This window comes from Amblyraja radiata, chromosome 3, assembly GCF_010909765.2.
Source record: "Amblyraja radiata isolate CabotCenter1 chromosome 3, sAmbRad1.1.pri, whole genome shotgun sequence".
Classification (NCBI taxonomy): Eukaryota; Metazoa; Chordata; class Chondrichthyes; order Rajiformes; family Rajidae; genus Amblyraja; species Amblyraja radiata.
In genome coordinates this window covers 124120446-124138454 of record NC_045958.1, presented here as the reverse complement: position 1 = coordinate 124138454, position 18009 = coordinate 124120446, and the positions used below count along the sequence as shown (strand labels likewise).

Sequence of the window (18009 nt, the reverse complement as noted above, 5' to 3'; positions counted from 1 at the left end):
TGTACAACACCACCCAGAGGCCGACCATTCACTGTGTAGGTCCTGCCCTTGTTAGTCTTTCCAAAATACAACACCTCACACTTCTCTGTATTAAATTCCATCAAACATTCCTCAGCCCACCTGGCCAATCGATCCAGATCCTGCTGCTATTGTTCACAACCAGCTTCATTATCTGCAAAACCACTCACTTTACTGTCATGTTCTCCAGAGATGCTGCCTGACCCATTGTTCAGAGGTTCATAAGTGATAGGAGCAGAATTAGGCCATTCGGCCCATCAAGTCTACCGCACCATTCAATCGTGGCTCATCTATCTTTCCCTCTCAACCCCATTCTCCTGCCTTCTCCCCATAACCCCTGACACCCGTACTCATCAAGAAGCTATCTATCTCTGCCTTAAAAATATCCACTGACACAGCATCCACAGCTGTCTGTGGCAATCTTCTTCTTCTTGCGTATGGCGTGCAGATCCTAAAGTTGTAGATCGACTTGTTCTATTTGATCTTGATTGTGCATGTCGGGTTGATAGCATAAGTGGAAACAGGGTGGACCACGTGAAGGTTGCAATCTCCCACCCCAATGAATTCCACAGATTCACCACCCTGTGACTAAAGTAATTCCTCCACGTCCTTTAAACGTGGAGGAATTACGTCCTTTAATTATGAGGCTGTGGCCCTAGTCCTAGACTCTCCCATTAGTGGAACATCTTCTCCACATACAATACAATACAATACAATTCAATTTATTGTCATTTGGACCCCTTGAGGTCCAAACGAAATGTCGTTTCTGCAGCCATACATTACAAAACAAAAAGACCCGAGACACAACACAGTTTACACAAACATCCATCACATCGCTGTGATGGAAGGCAAAAAAATTTATCTCTCCACTGCACTCCCCCCCCCGATGTCAGAGTCAGAGTCAAAGTCAAAGCCCCCGGCTGGCGATGGCGATTGTCCCGCGGCCATTAAAGCCACGCCGGGTGATGCAAGGTCGCACACCGGGTCTAGTTGTTAGAGCCCCCGGCGTGCGCTCGCAAAGTCCCGCGGCCATTCCAAGGCCCCGCTCAGGTGCTCTTCAACCCCGCAACTCGGGCGGGAGAAGTCGCCGTTGCGGAAGCCCCGAAAAGCGCTCTCCCAGCAGGGACCCGTGGGCTCCCGGTGCCGCCGTCCGCCAGACCCATAGTTGCAGCCTCCGAACCTCCGGCGGTCGGGTCGCAGCAGCGCTCCACCACTGCTCCACCCGCTCAGGACTCGGCCAGCCCCGTGACGGTGAGTAGTCGGCAGCTCCGCAGCTGGAACCCCAGGTCGTTCCTGTTGGAGGCCGCTCCACGTTGCAGCACCAACGACAACGGAGACCCGACAAAGAAAAGGTCGGGTCTCCCGTGCAGGGGAAAGATTTTAAAGTTACCCCCTCCCCCCCACCCCCCACACACATACCCCAACAAAAAAAATAACAAAAACTACATAAAAACGAGACAAAAAATAATAAAAACACAGACGGACTGCAGAGGCCGCTGCTGACGAGAGTCGCGCCGCCCACCGAGTTACTGCTGACTCTATCCACTCCACATCCACTCTATCCAGGCCTTTCACTCTTCTCCTAGTCTTTCATAGACTCGATGGAGTACTTTGAGTTGGCTGATGACATTCAGACACAAGTAAGAAAGCTCAGCTGGAAATCATGTCAATGATTTGCTTCCGTATGATGATTTTTTTATTTCAAACTTCCCCTTGATTTTGTGCATCTCCTGGCCTCCCCACCTACAGCCCCCTCTCTCCACACGGCATTCCCTCAGTTGCCGGAAGATCGGTGGTGGACCTGTATTAGTGCAAGGATATTACCAAGAGAAACTATCTCTATAAATGTACAAAGAATAGTACAGCATAAACACAGGCCCTTCAGCCCAAAATGTCTGTGTTGAACAATGCTATCTGCATGATCCATATCCACCCATTCCCTGCATATTCATGTACCTATCCAAATGTCCCTTAAACACCACTATCATATCTGCCTCAGTATCATGTTCCAGGCCCCCACCTGTGTAAAATATCTTGCCCCGCACATTTCCATTCAACGTTGCCCCTCTCACCTGCAAGTTAGAATGTCAATACAGATTACCATGAAACACTCTTGACTCTTGAATGCAAATCTCTTCACTTTATGTAAAGGCTTTATTCCAGCCTGCATCTCTATATTTCCTCATCCACCAAAGTTTAGGGATTTAGATTTAGATGTACAATATGGAAACAGACCCTTCGGCCCACTGAGTCCATGCCGACCATCGATCACCCTGTTATGTTATCCCACTTTCTCACTTTCCCCCGACACATTAGGGCCAATTTACAGAGGGACAATTAACCTATAAACCCGCACGTCTTTGGGATGTGGGAGGCAACCAGAGCACCCGGAGGAAACCCACGCAGAAATGGGAAAAGGTGCAAACGCCACAAAGACAGCACCTGAGGTCAAGATCAAACCCTGGTCTCTGGCGCTGTGAGGCATCAGCTCTACCTGCTGCACCACCGTGCTGCCCAAGTGGGGATCCCCATGTGATTTCTCGCTGCATCCTGATCTCTGATTCTCGCCACTAATCTCTGGACCAAAGATGGACACACAAAGCTGGAGAAATAGGTGACGGTTTGGGTCAAGACCTTTCTTCAGATGTTCTTTCTGGACGGTGACTGGTAGTGCAGAAAGTGTGTCAACATTGTCATTTGTTTTAGATCCTCTAACAGAAAGCAAACACTCATTTTGTTCTGTCTTCACAGAGCCGTTCCTGTTAGTCACAATGAAAGTCTCCAAAAGATTTGTGGCCACGATTGTGATTATTTCCACACTGCTTGTTCTCGCTGCAGTGGCAGTTATTCTTTTAGCCGTCTTTCTGACTAAAGGTAAGAACCAAGTCTATTCTTCACTCGTGAATCAAAGTGCCAGCTAACACCAGAACCTCCAGCAAAACACAAAGTGTTGCAGTAACTCAGTGGGACAGGCAGTGTCTGTGGAGGGGTAGACACAAAATGCTGAAGTAACTCAGTGGGACAGGCAGTGTCTGTGGAGAGAAGGTTGACTTTTCAGGTCGAGAACCTTCTTCAGACAAAGATGCTGCCTGTCCCGATGAGTTACTCCAGCATTTTGTTTACTTCACTTCAGTTTACATAGAAACATAGAAATTAGGTGCAGGAGTAGGCCATTCGGCCCTTCGAGCCTGCACCGCCATTCAATATGATCATGGCTGATCATCCAACTCAGAATCCTGTACCTGCCTTCTCTCCATACCCTCTGATCCCCTTAGCCACAAGGGCCATATCTAACTCCCTCTTAAATATAGCCAATGAACTGGCCTCGACTACCCTCTGTGGCAGAGAGTTCCAGAGATTCACCACTCTCTGTGTGAAAAAAGTTCTTCTCATCTCGGTTTTAAAGGATTTCCCCCTTATCCTTAAGCTGTGACCCCTTGTCCTGGACTTCCCCAACATCGGGAGCAATCTTCCTGCATCTAGCCTGTCCAACCCCTTAAGAATTTTGTAAGTTTCTATAAGATCCCCTCTCAATCTCCTAAATTCTAGAGAGTATAAACCAAGTCTATCCAGTCTTTCTTCATAAGACAGTCCTGACATCCCAGGAATCAGTCTGGTGAACCTTCTCTGCACTCCCTCTATGGCAATAACGTCCTTCCTCAGATTTGGAGACCAAAACTGTACGCAATACTCCAGGTGTGGTCTCACCAAGACCCTGTACAACTGCAGTAGAACCTCCCTGCTCCTATACTCAAATCCTTTTGCTATGAAAGCTAACATACCATTCGCTTTCTTCACTGCCTGCTGCACCTGCATGCCTACTTTCAATGACTGGGGTACCATGACACCCAGGTCTCGCTGCATCTCCCATTTTCCTAGTCGGCCACCATTTAAATAATAGTCTGCTTTCCTGTTTTTGCCACCAAAATGGATAACCTCACATTAATCCACATTATACTGCATCTGCCAAACATTTGCCCACTCATCCAGCCTATCCAAGTCACCTTGCAGTCTCCTAGCATCCTCCTCACAGCTAACACTGCCCCCCAGCTTAGTGTCATCCGCAAACTTGGAGATATTGCCTTCAATTCCCTCATCCAGATCATTAATATATATTGTAAATAGCTGGGGTCCCAGCACTGAGCCTTACGGTACCCCACTAGTCACTGCCTGCCATTGTGAAAAGGACCTGTTTACTCCTACTCTTTGCTTCCTGTTTGCCAGCCAGTTCTCTATCCACATCAATACTGAACCGCCAATGCCGTGTGCTTTAAGTTTGTATACTAATCTCTTATGTGGGACCTTGTCGAAAGCCTTCTGAAAGTCCAGATACACCACATCCACTGGTTCTCCCCTATCCACGCTACTAGTTACATCCTCGAAAAATTCTATAAGATTCGTCAGACATGATTTACCTTTCGTAAATCCATGCTGACTTTGTCCAATGATTTCACCACTTTCCAAATGTGCTGCTATCCCATCTTTAATAACTGACTCTAGCAGTTTCCCCACTAAGGATGTTAGACTAACTGGTCTGTAATTCCCCGTTTTCTCTCTCCCTCCCTTTTTAAAAAGTGGGGTTACGTTTGCTACCCGCCAATCCTCAGGAACTACTCCAGAATCTAAAGAGTTTTGAAAGATTATTACTAATGCATCCACTATTTCTGGAGCTACTTCCTTAAGTACTCTGGGATGCAGCCTATCTGGCCCTGGGGATTTATCGGCCTTTAATCCATTCAATTTACCCAACACCACTTCCCGGCTAACCTGGATTTCACTCAATTCCTCCAACTCCTTTGACCCGCGGTCCCCTGCTATTTCCGGCAGATTATTTATGTCTTCCTTAGTGAAGACGGAACCAAAGTAGTTATTCAATTGGTCCGCCATATCCTTGTTCCCCATGATCAACTCACCTGTTTCTGACTGCAAGGGACCTACATTTGTTTTAACTAATCTCTTTCTTTTCACATATCTATAAAAACTTTTGCAGTCAGTTTTTATGTTCCCTGACAGTTTTCTTTCATAATCCATTTTTCCTTTCCTAATTAAGCCCTTTGTCCTCCTCTGCTGGTCTCTGAATTTCTCCCAGTATGCTGCTTTTTTGGGCTAATTTGTACGCATCATCCTTCGCTTTGATACTATCCCTGATTTCCCTTGTTATCCACGGATGTACTACCTTCCCTGATTTATTCTTTTGCCAAACTGGGATGAACAATTTTTGTAGTTCATCCATGCAGTCTTTAAATATCTTCCATTGCATATCCACCGTCAACCCTTTTAGAATTAATTGCCAGTCAATCTTGGCCAATTCACGTCTCATACCCTCAAAGTTACCTTTCTTTAAGTTCAGAACCATTGTTTCTGAATTAACAATGTCACTCTCCATTCTAATGAAGAACTCAACCATATTATGGTCACTCTTGCCCAAGGGGGCACGTACAACAAGACGGCTAACTAACCCTTCCTCATTACTCAATACCCAGTCTAAAATAGCCTGCTCTCTCGTTGGTTCCTCTACATGTTGATTTAGATAACTATCCCGCATACATTCCAAGAAATCCTCTTCCTCAGCACCCCTGCCAATTTGATTCACCCAATCTATATGTAGATTGAAGTCACCCATTATAACGGTTTTGCCTTTGTAGCACGCATTTCTAATTTCGTGTTTGATACCATCTCCAACTTCACTACTACTGTTAGGTGGCCTGTACACAACACCCACCAGCGTTTTCTGCCCCTTAGTGTTTCGCAGCTCTACCCATACCGATTCCACATCCTGCAAACTAATGTCCTTCCTTTCCATTGCGTTAATCTCCTCTCTAATCAGCAACGCTACCCCACCTCCTTTTCCTTTCTCTCTATCCCTCCTGAATATTGAATATCCCTGGATGTTCAGCTCCCAGCCTTGGTCACCCTGGAGCCATGTCTCCGTGATCCCAACTATATCATAGTCATTAATAGCTATCTGCACATTCAACTCATCCACCTTATTACGAATGCTCCTTGCATTGAGACACAAAGCCTTCAGGCTTGTTTTTACAACACTCTTACCCCTTATACAATTATGTTGAAATGTGGCCCTTTCTGATTTTTGCCCTGGTTTTGTCTGCCTGCCACTTTTACTTTTCACCTTGCTACCTATTGCTTCTACCCTCATTTCACACCCCTCTGTCTCTCCGCTCACACATTTAAGAAACCCTTTCCCTTTAACTCCATCCTCCACTATCCCATTCGACACCCCATCCCCCTTATTCAGTTTAAAACCACCCGTGTAGCAGTGGCAAACCTGCCTGCCAGAACGCTGGTCCCACACCTGTTAAGATGCAATCCGTCCCTTTTGTACATTTCCCCCTTACCCCAAAACAGATCCCAGTGATCTAAGAATCTAAATCCCTGCCCCGTGCACCAGTTCCTCAGCCACACGTTCAGGTCCCGTATCTCCCTGTTCCTGCTCTCGCCAGCACGAGGAACTGGAAGCAAACCGGAGATAACAACCCTGGAGGTCCTGCTTTTCAGCATTTTTCCGAGCTCTCTAAAGTCACGCTGCAGAATATTCATCCCCTTCTTTCCGACATCGTTTGTGCCGACATGCACTACCATTTCCGGATGTTCACCTTCGCCCTTGAGGATTTTCTGCACTCTGTCCGTGACATCCTGGATCCTGGCACCAGGAAGGCAGTTTACTATTGTCCCGTGTACCGAGGTACAATGAAAAGCTTTTGTTGCGTGCTATCCAGACAGCGGAAAGACAATGCATGAGTACTATCGAACAGTCCACAGTGTACAACTACAGGATAAAGGGTATAATGTTTCATGCAAGATACAGTCCACTAAAGTTCGATTAAAGATAGTCTGAGGGTGTTCAATGAAGTAGATTGGAGGTCAGGCCCATTTAAAAAAAAAAAAATTTTCCCCCGTAAATGTTTTTTATTAGATTTTCAAACAAATGTACAATTTACAAGGTAGAAAGCTCAAACAATTTAAAAAACACTTAAACAAAATTATCAAATTAAAATATTAACATTTTTATCTATAATATATTCAACCTCCTGTGGTGACGAGCGTTCACAGAAGGCCTCCACAGTCCCCATGGACACCGCGTGTTCCCTTTCTAGGGACACGCGGGCACGGACGTAACCCCGGAAAAGGGGCAGGCAGGCGACCGCTGTGCGGCCATCGACTGTCCGCTGCCTGGACCCGCGAATGGCCATCTTGGCCAGGCCCAGGAGCAGACCGACAGGGAGACCCCCTCCTCCCTCCCGACCCTCCCCCCTCTGTACCGGGTGCCCATAAATTAATAGCGTTGGACTAAAATGTAGCCAAAACTTGAGGAGCAGCCCTTTCAGATACTCGAACAGTGGCTGCAACCTCTCACACTCTATGTACACATGGAACACGGTCTCTTCCTCACCGCAGAAATGACAAGCAGGGGAAGAGTCCGTGAACCAGCTCAAATACCTATTACAGGCCACGGCTTTGTGCAACACTCTCCACCCCAGGTCCCCGATGTAAAGGGGGCCCACTCTCATGTTGGTGATAAGATGATTCCGTTGCCTGATAACAGCTGGGAAGAAACTGTCCCTGAATCTGAATTAATGTTTTGCTCAGGATTTCAGCGTTTACAGTTCCTTTAGTCTCCAGCAGCTATAATGTAGAGGAAACTGTAGATGAGTAAATGGACGGCAGGAATAGTCAATAAAATGATCAACAAAGTGGTGGGTGGGGCTGTTGAAGGGAACAGAATATCTAATTCCCAGATTACAAAGCTTCACAACAATTCAGATCTGCAGTGTTGTCTGTGTGAATTAGCATCTTTCCTCTGGTTTCCTCTCACAACACAAAGGTGTGCAGGATGTTATGTGAAACAGGTGCTTGTTGCCTGTGTCGAGTTGGGTGGGAGACAGGAGAGAGAATAACACAGGAAAATAAGTGGGCCATTGGGATTGAGAGGCAGGAGAAGTTCAGTGTTGTAAAGAATAGTGGGGCAGCGGTAGAGTTGTTGCCTCACAGCGGCAGAGACCCGGGTTCCATCCTGACTGGGTGCTGTCTGTATGGAGTTTGCACGTTCTCCCTGTGACCGAATGGGTTTTCTCCGGGTGCTCCAGTTTCCTCCCACACTCGTGCAGGTCTGAAGGTTAAATGTCCCTAGTGTGTAGGATAGTCCTGGAGTGATACAGTGTGGAAACAGGCCCTTCAGCCCAACTTGCCCACACTGGCCAACATGTCCCAGCTACACTGGTCCCATCTGCCTGCGCTTGGTCCATATCCCTTCAAACCTGTCCTATCAAACATGGTGTTAATGTGCGGGGATCGCTGGTCAGCACAGACTCTGTTGGCCGCAGGGCCCGTTTCCATGCTGTATCTCTGAACTCAATTGAACAAAATCCCTTGTATAAGGTTCAATTTCCTTATCAGCTTGGGTGACTTGCCGATGTAGAAATATGATGCTGAACACAATAGGACAACTACAATAGCTCTGTTTCTCATCTTTTGAAGCTGCCGGTCCGCATCCATGGAAAAGGTACTACAGAGGGAATTTCACAATATTGAACGTTCCCTACAACGAGAGCCTGGCATCGAGCAGCTCCACGGAGTTCTTTGAGTTGGCCGATGACATTAATACACAAGTAAGAAAGCTCAGCTTCGTCAGGTCAAGGATTTGCTTCTGAAAGTTGATTATTTCAAAGTTCCCTTGAACCTTGTACATCTCCTGGCCTCACCAACTACAGCCCCCCTCCTCCCCCCCCTGCACCCCCCCTCCCCCTGTACACCCGTCCCTCTGCACCTCCTCCCCTACAACCCCCCCCCTACACACCCTCCTCCTGCACTCCCCCCCTCTCTACACCCCCTCCCCTCCACCCCCTCCCTCTCCACCCCCTCCCCTACTCTACACCCCCTCCCTCTACACCCCCTCCGCCTACACCCCCTCCCCTACACCCCCTCCCCTTCACCCCCCTCCCCTACACCCCCTCCCCCTACACCCCCTCCCCTACACCCCCTCCCCTACACCCCTCCCCTTCACCCCCCCTCCCCTACACCCCCTCCCCTCCCCTACACCCTCTTCCCTACACCCACCTCCACTACACCCCCTTCCCCCCCTACACCTCCTCCCCTACACCCCCTCCCCCTACACCCCCTCCCCCTACACCCCTTCCCCTACACCCCCTCCCCCTACACCCCCTCCCTACACCCCCTCCCCCTACACCCCCTCCCCTACACCCCCCTCCCCTACACCCCCCCTCCCTACACCCCCTCCCCTAAAACACCCCACTCCCCTACACACCCCCTCCCCTACACCCCTCCCCTACATACCCTCCTCCCCCGACACCCCCTCCCCAACACATCCCTCCCTTTCCACCCCACTCCACTACACAACCCCTCCCCTACACCCCCTCCCCTACTCTACACCCCCTCCCTACGTCTACAACGCCCCTCCCCCTACACCCCTCCTCCCCCTACACCCCCCTCCCTACTCTAACACCCCTCCCCTACACCCCTCCCTACCCCCCCTCCCCCTACACCCCCTCCCCCTACACCCCTCCCCCTACACCCCCTCCCCCTACACACCTCCCCCTACTCCTCTCCGCTAACCTACACCCTTCCCCTGCCCCCCCTCCCCCCTACAACCCCTCCGCATCACACCCCTCCCCCTACCCTACACCCCTCCCCCTACACCCCTCTCCCCTACACCCCTACACCCCTTCCACCTGTACCCCCTCCCGCAGCACCCCCTCTCTCCTCACCTTCTGCACCCCCCACGCCCCAGAACCTGTTTCCCAGGGTGGAGGAGCCCAGCAGTAGAGGGCACAGCTATAATGTGAGAGGGGGAATGTTTAATGGAGATGTGTGGGCCAAGTGTTTTACACAGAGTGGTGGGTGTCTGGAATGTGCTGCCAGGGGTGGTGGTGGTGGAGGCAGATACAATAGTGGTGTAAGAGGCTTTTGGAGAGGCACATAAGACATATCCCTCCTTACTCCGCATATCTGCATGCTTATATCCATGCCTATATCGTATCCACGCAAACCTTTTGCCCATCTTCACTGATCCCATCGGCCCAGACAACGACCTCCCTCTTCCATTCCCAACGGTATTAAACCGGCCCCACTAATCTCCTTCCCTAATGTCCCCCTGTCCCCAACTCACTCCCCCCTCCCCTCCCCCTTCACCCCCCCACCTCTCTCCCCTCCCCTCCCCCTCCACTCCCCACCCCCCCTCTCTCCCCTCCCCCTTCACCCCCTCCCCCTCTCTCCCCTCCCCTCCCCCTCCACTCCCACCCCCCCTCTCCCCTCCCCCTTCACTCCCACCCCCTCTCTCCCCTCCCCCTCCACTCCCACCCCCCCTCTCTCCCCTCCCCCTTCACTCCCCTGTGCCCCACCTGGCCTCCAACCTATATCTCCCCTCCACTCACCCCCCCCCCCCTCACCCATCCCCCCCACACACCGGAGTGTGGGAGAAAACTCACGCAGGTCACGGGGAGAACGTACAAACTCCGTACAGACAGCACCCGTAGTCAGGATCGAGCCCGGGTCTCTGGCGCTGTGAGGCAGCAACTCTACCACTGTACCACCGTGCCGCCCTTAATGTAGAACAACCTTCAAAGACATTGAAAAGCTTGCGACTACATTGTCCAATCTTCATTGTATGATTCTTGAAAGCATCAATGTCAGTGAATGTCCTGTCATTACTTTTTAAATCATTCATTGATACAGATTGATGGCCCTGCAAAAATGCTGTGGCTTTGAACTGTAAGTGTGTAATGAACATGAGAAAGAGGGATTACCCGGATGTGTAAAAGTTATTACTGTTGTGGAAACCGTCCCTTTGTACTTCACCATCTACAACTTTCTTCCTTTCCATTGACTGCAGCTGAACTTGGTCTATTCAGAATCAGAATTGTCCAAGGAATTCAGTCGTGGACAAGTTGTAGAATTCAGGTACGTTCTTGACTTTTCCCACCCAATGCTCGTAACGTTAAAGTTATGACAGGTTTTCATAGAATCATGATATCATCTTTACAGCTTAATTTGTTCAGGTCACTGCCTGATCACAACGTATCTGGGTCTTCTACAGACAGGTGATGACAGCACAGAAACTGGCCCTTCGGCCCAATTTATCCATGCCGACCCATTAGCCTGAGTTTGGCCCATATGCTGCTTGACCTTTCCCATCTGTGTACCTGTCCAAATACCCTTTAAACATTGTCATTGTATCTACCTCATAGCTTCCTCTGTCTCATCCCATATACACCCACCCTCTGCACGAAGAAATTGCCCCTCAGATCTCTTTCATATCACTCACCAAAAACTTATGCTTTCTGGTTTTAGACTCCCTGACTGGTGGAAAAAAACTGTGACCATTCACCTTATCTAGTCTGTGGAATTCTCTGCCTCGGAGGGCGGTGGAGGCCGGTTCTCTGGATGCTTTCATGAGAGAGCTAGATAGGGCTCTTAAAAATAGCGGAGTCAGGGGAAATGGGGAGAAGGCAGGAACGGGGTACTGATTGAGGATGATCAGCCATGATCACATTGAATGGCGGTGCAGGCTTGAAGGGCCAAATGGCCTACTCCTGCACCTATTGTGTATTGTCTATTGTCTATGACCCTCACGATTATAGTCACCCCTCAGTCTCGTACGTTCCAAAGACAAAAATCCCAGCCCTTTCAGACGCAGCCTATAATTCAAGCCCTCCTTATCCAGTAACATCCTTATCCAGTAACATCCTCAGCACCCTTTCCAGCTGAATGACATCCTCCCCCCAAACACAACATGTTCTCACCAACGATAGACACAAAATGCTGCAGTAACTCAACGGGACGGGCAGCATCTCTAGAGAGAAGGAATGGGTGACGTTTCTGGTCAAGACCCTTCTTCATTGAGTTATTCCAGCATTTTTTTTTTTTTACTAGTTTAAACCAGCATCTGCAGTTCTTTCCTACACATGTTCTCACCAACTACATGTAACATGATGTCGCAACTCCTATATTGATGAAGAAAGACTCACTTCACAGCCGATCGTCCCTGGCACCACTTGGAGGGAACTGTGTATGTGTATCACCAGGTCTCTCTGCCCCACTACACTCCCTTGGCCTCTGCCATTGGATATTCCCCTGCCCTGATTACACTGACCATATTGCACCAACTTACACTTGTCAGGGTTAAATTCCATCTGCCACTTGCAGTCATAGAGTGATACATCGTGGAAACAGGCCCCTCATCCCAATTTGCCCACACCAACCAACATGCCCCATCTATACTAGTCCCACCTGTCTGTGTTTGGTCCATATCCCTCTAACCCTGTCCTATCCATGTACCTGTCTAAATGTTTCTTACATGTTGTGATATTACATGTCTCAACTACCTGCTCCGGCAGCTTGTTCCCTTCACCCACCACCCACTTTGTTAAAAAGCTACCCCTCATGTTCCTGTTAAACCTTCCTCTCCTCACTATAAACCTATGGCCTCTGGTTCTTGGTTCCCCAACTCTGGGCAAAAGATTCTGTCTGTCTACACGATCTATTCCATGATCTTGTACATTTCTATCAGACTGCAACAGTGTAGGAGTCTGGTCCCTGGAGTGTGTGGGAGAATGACAATGGGCATCTGGAAGTCAGGCATCATCCTCGTGATCAGAGATGTTCTGCAAAGCAGACACTCCACCTGCATTGGATTGACCAGAGTAAAGTAAAACACATCACGGTCAACTAACTGGAAGTGAAACATGACTTCACCTGCAGTAAAATACTTGGCTGCCTTGATGGTGGGAGCGTTGGAGCTAGAAGTGTAGATGTTGCATCTCCTGCGGTTGCCTGGGAAGGTGCCCAGGGAAGGGAAGAGATTGTTGGTGGAGATAGAAGAGGGGGATCTGTCACTTTGGAATTGTGAAAGGGAAGAGGAAGGAAAGATATGTCCTGTGGGATCAAATCACAGATGGTGGAGCTAATGGAGGAAGCAGTGTCACAAGTTATATGAGTAGAATTAGGCCATTCGGCCCATCAAGTCTGCTCCGCTGTTCATTCATGCCTGATCTCTGCCACCGAACCCCATATTCCTGCCTTCTCCCCATAACCCTTGACACCCGTTCTAATTTGACCATCTCTGCCTTAAAAATATCCATTGATTTGGTCTCCACAGCCGTCTATGGCAATGAATTCCACAGATTAACTATCCTCTGACTATAGAAGTTCCATCTCGCCTCCTTTCTAAAAGACCACCCTATAATTCTGAGGCTATGAAATCTGGTCCTAGACTCTCCCACCAGTGGAAACGTCTATCTATGCCTTTCATTATTCCGTAAGTTTCAATGAGGTCCCACCTCAACATTCTAAACTCCAGCGAGTACAAGCCCAGTGCTGTCAAATGCTCGTCATATGTTAACCCACTCATTCCTGGGATCATTCTTGCAAACAAGAATCATAGAGTGATACAGCGTGGAAACAGGCCCTTCGGCCCAACACTGGCCAAAATGCCCCATCTACACCAGTCCCACCTGCCCACGTTTGACCCCATATTCCTATCCATGTATCTGTCCAAATGTTGATTAAACATCGTGATAGTACTTGCCACAACTACCTCCTCCGGCACCTCGTTCCATACACCCACCAACCTCTGTGTGAAAAAAGTTGTCCTTCAGATTCCGATTCATCTTCCCCCCCCCCTCACCCTCAGGGAGGTGATGCTGTCAATTGAGCTGCTCCATGACTCTATAAGATGCATTGAGCACCTGAGTTATAGGTAGAGGTTGGGGCAAGCTTGGACATTATTCCTTGGAGTGCAGAAGGCTGAGGATCTTACAGAGAGGTGTATAAAATCATAAGGGTTGTACATAAATAGTAAATGCAGTCTTTTTTCCCCAAAGAAAGGGAAATCAAGAACCAGAGGACAATAGACAATAGGTGCATGAGCAGGCCATTCGGCCCTTCAAGCCAGCACCGACATTCAATGTGATCATGGGTTAAGGTGAGAGGGGCAAGATTTAATTGGACCCTGAGGGGTAACGTTTTCACACGTGGGTGTATGGAACGAGCTGCCGGAGAAGGTAGTTACTAGGGCAACGTGTAAAAGAATCTCGGACAGTTGTGCAAGGGCTGTGTGACTCGATGATTGTGAGTGGAGCAGGGAAAGGGATGAGCCAGACGTGGAGCGTGTGAGGAACTATAGGATGTGACATCACTTTGCTACTTTCTCTGACAGCTTTGGGAGCGTGAAGGTTGAGCTGGTCCTGGAGTTCGGGGGCAACGGCAGCATCCCAGCCTCACTGATGGATGCAGTGGAGTTGGCAATCCAGCAAAGCCTGACACAAGTGAACATGTCCACCCAGACCGGCTCACTCAACCACTTGCTCATCGACATCAACTCCATCCACTTCACCGGTACGCTGCACAATAATGGTCCCCAGCTCAGTACTACTTGTTACAGCATCCAGAGTTTAGCAACACCTGCAGATATGGGACAAACCAGGCTGGTGGGACTAGTGTAGTTGGGGCTTGTTTGTGAGCGTGGGCAAGTTGGGCCGAATGGCCTGTTTCCACACTGTGTGTCTGTGTGTCTCTGTGTCTCTGTGACATTAGGGGAATTCCTGTTGCATTTATTACACCTGCGGGCGCCGACATTATTGGTTCCATTATTCAAAATCCGGTCGGCCCGCTAGCTCGATGTCCTGGAGCAGTTCCCGTGAACCGACGTCCCTACCCTCCCATACCCTCCCCTTCCCTCCCCTCCCCTCCCCTCCCCGGGTTAGGTTCAGCCAACCCATCCCCCCTTCCCCCTTTCTCATGCCTTTAGTCAGCGGGTGGTGAATGTGTGGAATTCTTTGCCACATACAGCTGTGGAGGCCAAGTCATGGAGTATTTCTAATGTGGAGATTGATAGGTTCTTGATTAGTGCGGGTGTCAAGGGTTATGGGGAGAAGGCAGGAGAGCGGGATTGAGAGGGAGAGATAGATCAGCCATGATTGGATGGTGAAGTAGACTTGGGGCTGACTGGCCAAATTCTGCTCCTATGTCTTGTGGTCGTAACAGATTTCACAATGTGCATTGTTTTGTCTTCTCCACATCGCCTGCAGCCTCAGTTGCTATTTCTTCTATGTCTCATGACCCTATGAAGGTTGCTGGTGATGAGGATGCCTGGTAACTTGAAGCCATCGACCATCTCTTCATTCAGCACCTGTGTTGATGAGGACAGGTTGAGTTCACCTCCCACACCCTCTCCTCACTTCATTCGGTCAATAACCAATTATTTAGCTTTGCTGACGTTAGGGTCTAGGTGGATGTTCTGACACATGACACACCACAAGGTCAAGGTTCAATTCCCTGTATTCTGTCTCATCGTTGTTGTTGACCCCATGGTATCATCGGCAAACTTAAGGATGTAGTTGGTGCTGCACTTGGCCACAGAGTCGTGGCCACCCAGCGCATGGAACAGGTACTGAACACACAACCCTGAGGGGTAACAGTGTGGAGGGGCAGGGTGGAGAAAATGTTGTGACCAATTCTAACTGACTGAGGTCTGTAGGTCAGGAGGTCCAAGAGGCAATCCCCAAGGTGCAGGAGTTTAGAGAAGAGCTGATTGGTAATCTAGATGGGGTGAAAGCAGAGACTGCTGCGGTATATTTAGAGTAAGTATCTCAGCACAGATGACAATGACAAACCTAGTATTGTCATTCAGCAGCAGCCAATGTCCATATTGTTGACCTGCCTCGTCTCCATTGACCTTTTTCATCTTCATTCATTTCAGAAATCATCACGTCACAAGCAGAGTCTCTTTTGAAAAAAGGTAAGCCATTTATCTGGAACATTTTAATGTTGATTAGTTTCTATCTATTTGTTTTCAGTTTTGAGCAGTACAACACAGGGGTAAGCCTCCTCTGCCTGCAGGTGATCCATATCCCTCCATTCCCTGCGTTTCCGTGTGTCTATCCAAACACTACTATGGTAGCTGCCTCCACAATCACCCCTGGCAGTGTTCCAGACACACACCACCCTCTGTAAAACCTAGAAAATAGAACAGTACATCACAGGAATATGCCCCACATGCCTGTGCTGAACATGATGTTGGCCAATTCTTATATGCCTGCAGATAATCCATCTCTCACCAGTCCCTGCATATCCAGTTACTTACTGGAACGTGTCTTATACACCACTACCGTATCTGCCTCCACCACCACCCTCAGCTGTGTGTTCTACGCACCCATCACCCTCTGTGTGAAATACCTGGCCTGAACATGGTTAGGGAAGGTTCTGATGGATATGGGTCAAACACAAGTAGGTACAACGGCATGGGCAGGTTTGGTCAGAATGGCCAGTTCCAGAGTTGTATGACTCTATGACTCCATGTCCTTGGAATGCTGCCCCTCACCTTCAAGCTATGCCCTCTACAATATCTGCCCTCTAAGATCTGACTGCCAACCCTATCTATCATTTCTTCCTCTCTGTAATGTATCTGCTTCTGTCAGCCCCCCCCTTAACCTCCAGCAATCCACGGGAAACAATTCAAATCTGTCCAACCTCTCCCTTTAGCTAATGCCCTCTAATCCAGGCCTCATTCTGGTAAATCTCTTCTGCCCCCTCACCAAAGCCTTCACATCCTTCCTGTAATGGGGCGACCAGAACTGCACGCAATACTCCAAATGTGGCCCGACCAAAGTCCTATAGAGTTTCATTATGACGATCTTATTAAACTACATGTGGCCAACATCCACCATCCTACCCTCATCCTTCACATCTTCAAGTAATTAGGCAATGACCTGCTGTGGACAAAACCATGCTGCCTAGTGTGGTTCTCTCATTAACCTATTCTCATCCAAATGGGAGTAAATCTCACCCAAACAATCCTCACCAATCGTTTACCTACCTCTGACGTGAGGCTCGCCCGTCTGCAGTCCCTGCATTCTCTCTACTTCCCTTCTTAAACAAAGGAACATTAGCTACTCTCCAGTGCTCTGGGACCTTGTCTGTGGCTACAGAAGATGCAAAGATCTTCATCTGGGCTCCCATAATCTCATCCCTGTCTTCCTCAATAACATGAGACTGATCCCATCAGGTCCTAGGGATTTATCCACCTTCAGGCTCTTCAAGATCCCCAGTGCCTCCTCCATCTTCATCTCACAGTGCCCTTACATATTAGTGATCTCCACACTGATCTCACTGTTCTCCTTGGTGAAAACAGATGCACAGTACTAGTCTAGTATCTCGCCCACAACCCTTATGGTGAGATGTTGTGCATCGACCAGTAATCCCCGCACATTTACACTATCCTACACACTAGGGACAATTTTACATCCATACATTTATACCAAGTCAATTAACCTACAAACCTGTGAAGTGTGGGAGGAAACCGAAAATCTCAGAACAAATCCACGCAGGTCAGGGGGAGAATGTACAAACTCCGTACTGAACAGCATCCTTAGTCAGGATCGAACCGGGTCTTTGACGCTGTGAGGCAGCAACTCTACCGCTGCACCATCGTGCCACCATTTCTTGTTGATTCAACAGGGTTCCATTTTAACCATTGGATCCATTAAATGCAGTAAATAGCCACTAGAGGGCAGTGGTGGACGTTGTTAGCTCATTGAGTAACTGGAATAGTGAGAGTGGATGTGGAGAAGATGCCTCCACTAGTGGGAGAGTCTGGGACTGAGGTCACCGCCTCAGAATAAAACGATGTGGGTTTAGGAACGAGATGAGGAGGAATTTCTTTTGTCAGAGGGTGGTGAATCTGTGGAATTCTTTGCCACAGAAGGATGTGGAGGCCAAGTCAATGGATATATTTCAGACAGGGATAGATAGATTCTTGATTAGTACGGGTGTCAGGGGTTATGGGGAGAATGGGGTTGCGAGGGAAAGATAGATCAGCCATGATTAAATGACAGAGTAGACTTGATGGGCCGAATGGCCTAATTCTGCTCGTATAACATGAACTTATGAACTTTAAAGCATCGCACTAACAAAACCATTATCTTGCTTAATTTAGTAGACAGTGAATATAATCTTCTA

The 18009-nt window shown here is 48.7% G+C and overlaps 1 protein-coding gene across 1 annotated transcript in view; it reads left to right on the top strand.

Annotated features, from left to right (window-relative positions):
- LOC116971607 (transmembrane protease serine 11D-like) overlaps window positions 1–18009 on the top strand; it is a 72330-nt gene that overhangs the window by 17778 nt on the left and 36543 nt on the right. The window contains exons 3-7 of the mRNA XM_033018842.1: window positions 2770–2892; window positions 8515–8645; window positions 10886–10953; window positions 14210–14388; window positions 15752–15790. Of these exons, the coding sequence (XP_032874733.1) occupies window positions 2770–2892; window positions 8515–8645; window positions 10886–10953; window positions 14210–14388; window positions 15752–15790 (540 nt within the window). The remainder of the gene's footprint in view (window positions 1–2769; window positions 2893–8514; window positions 8646–10885; window positions 10954–14209; window positions 14389–15751; window positions 15791–18009) is intronic.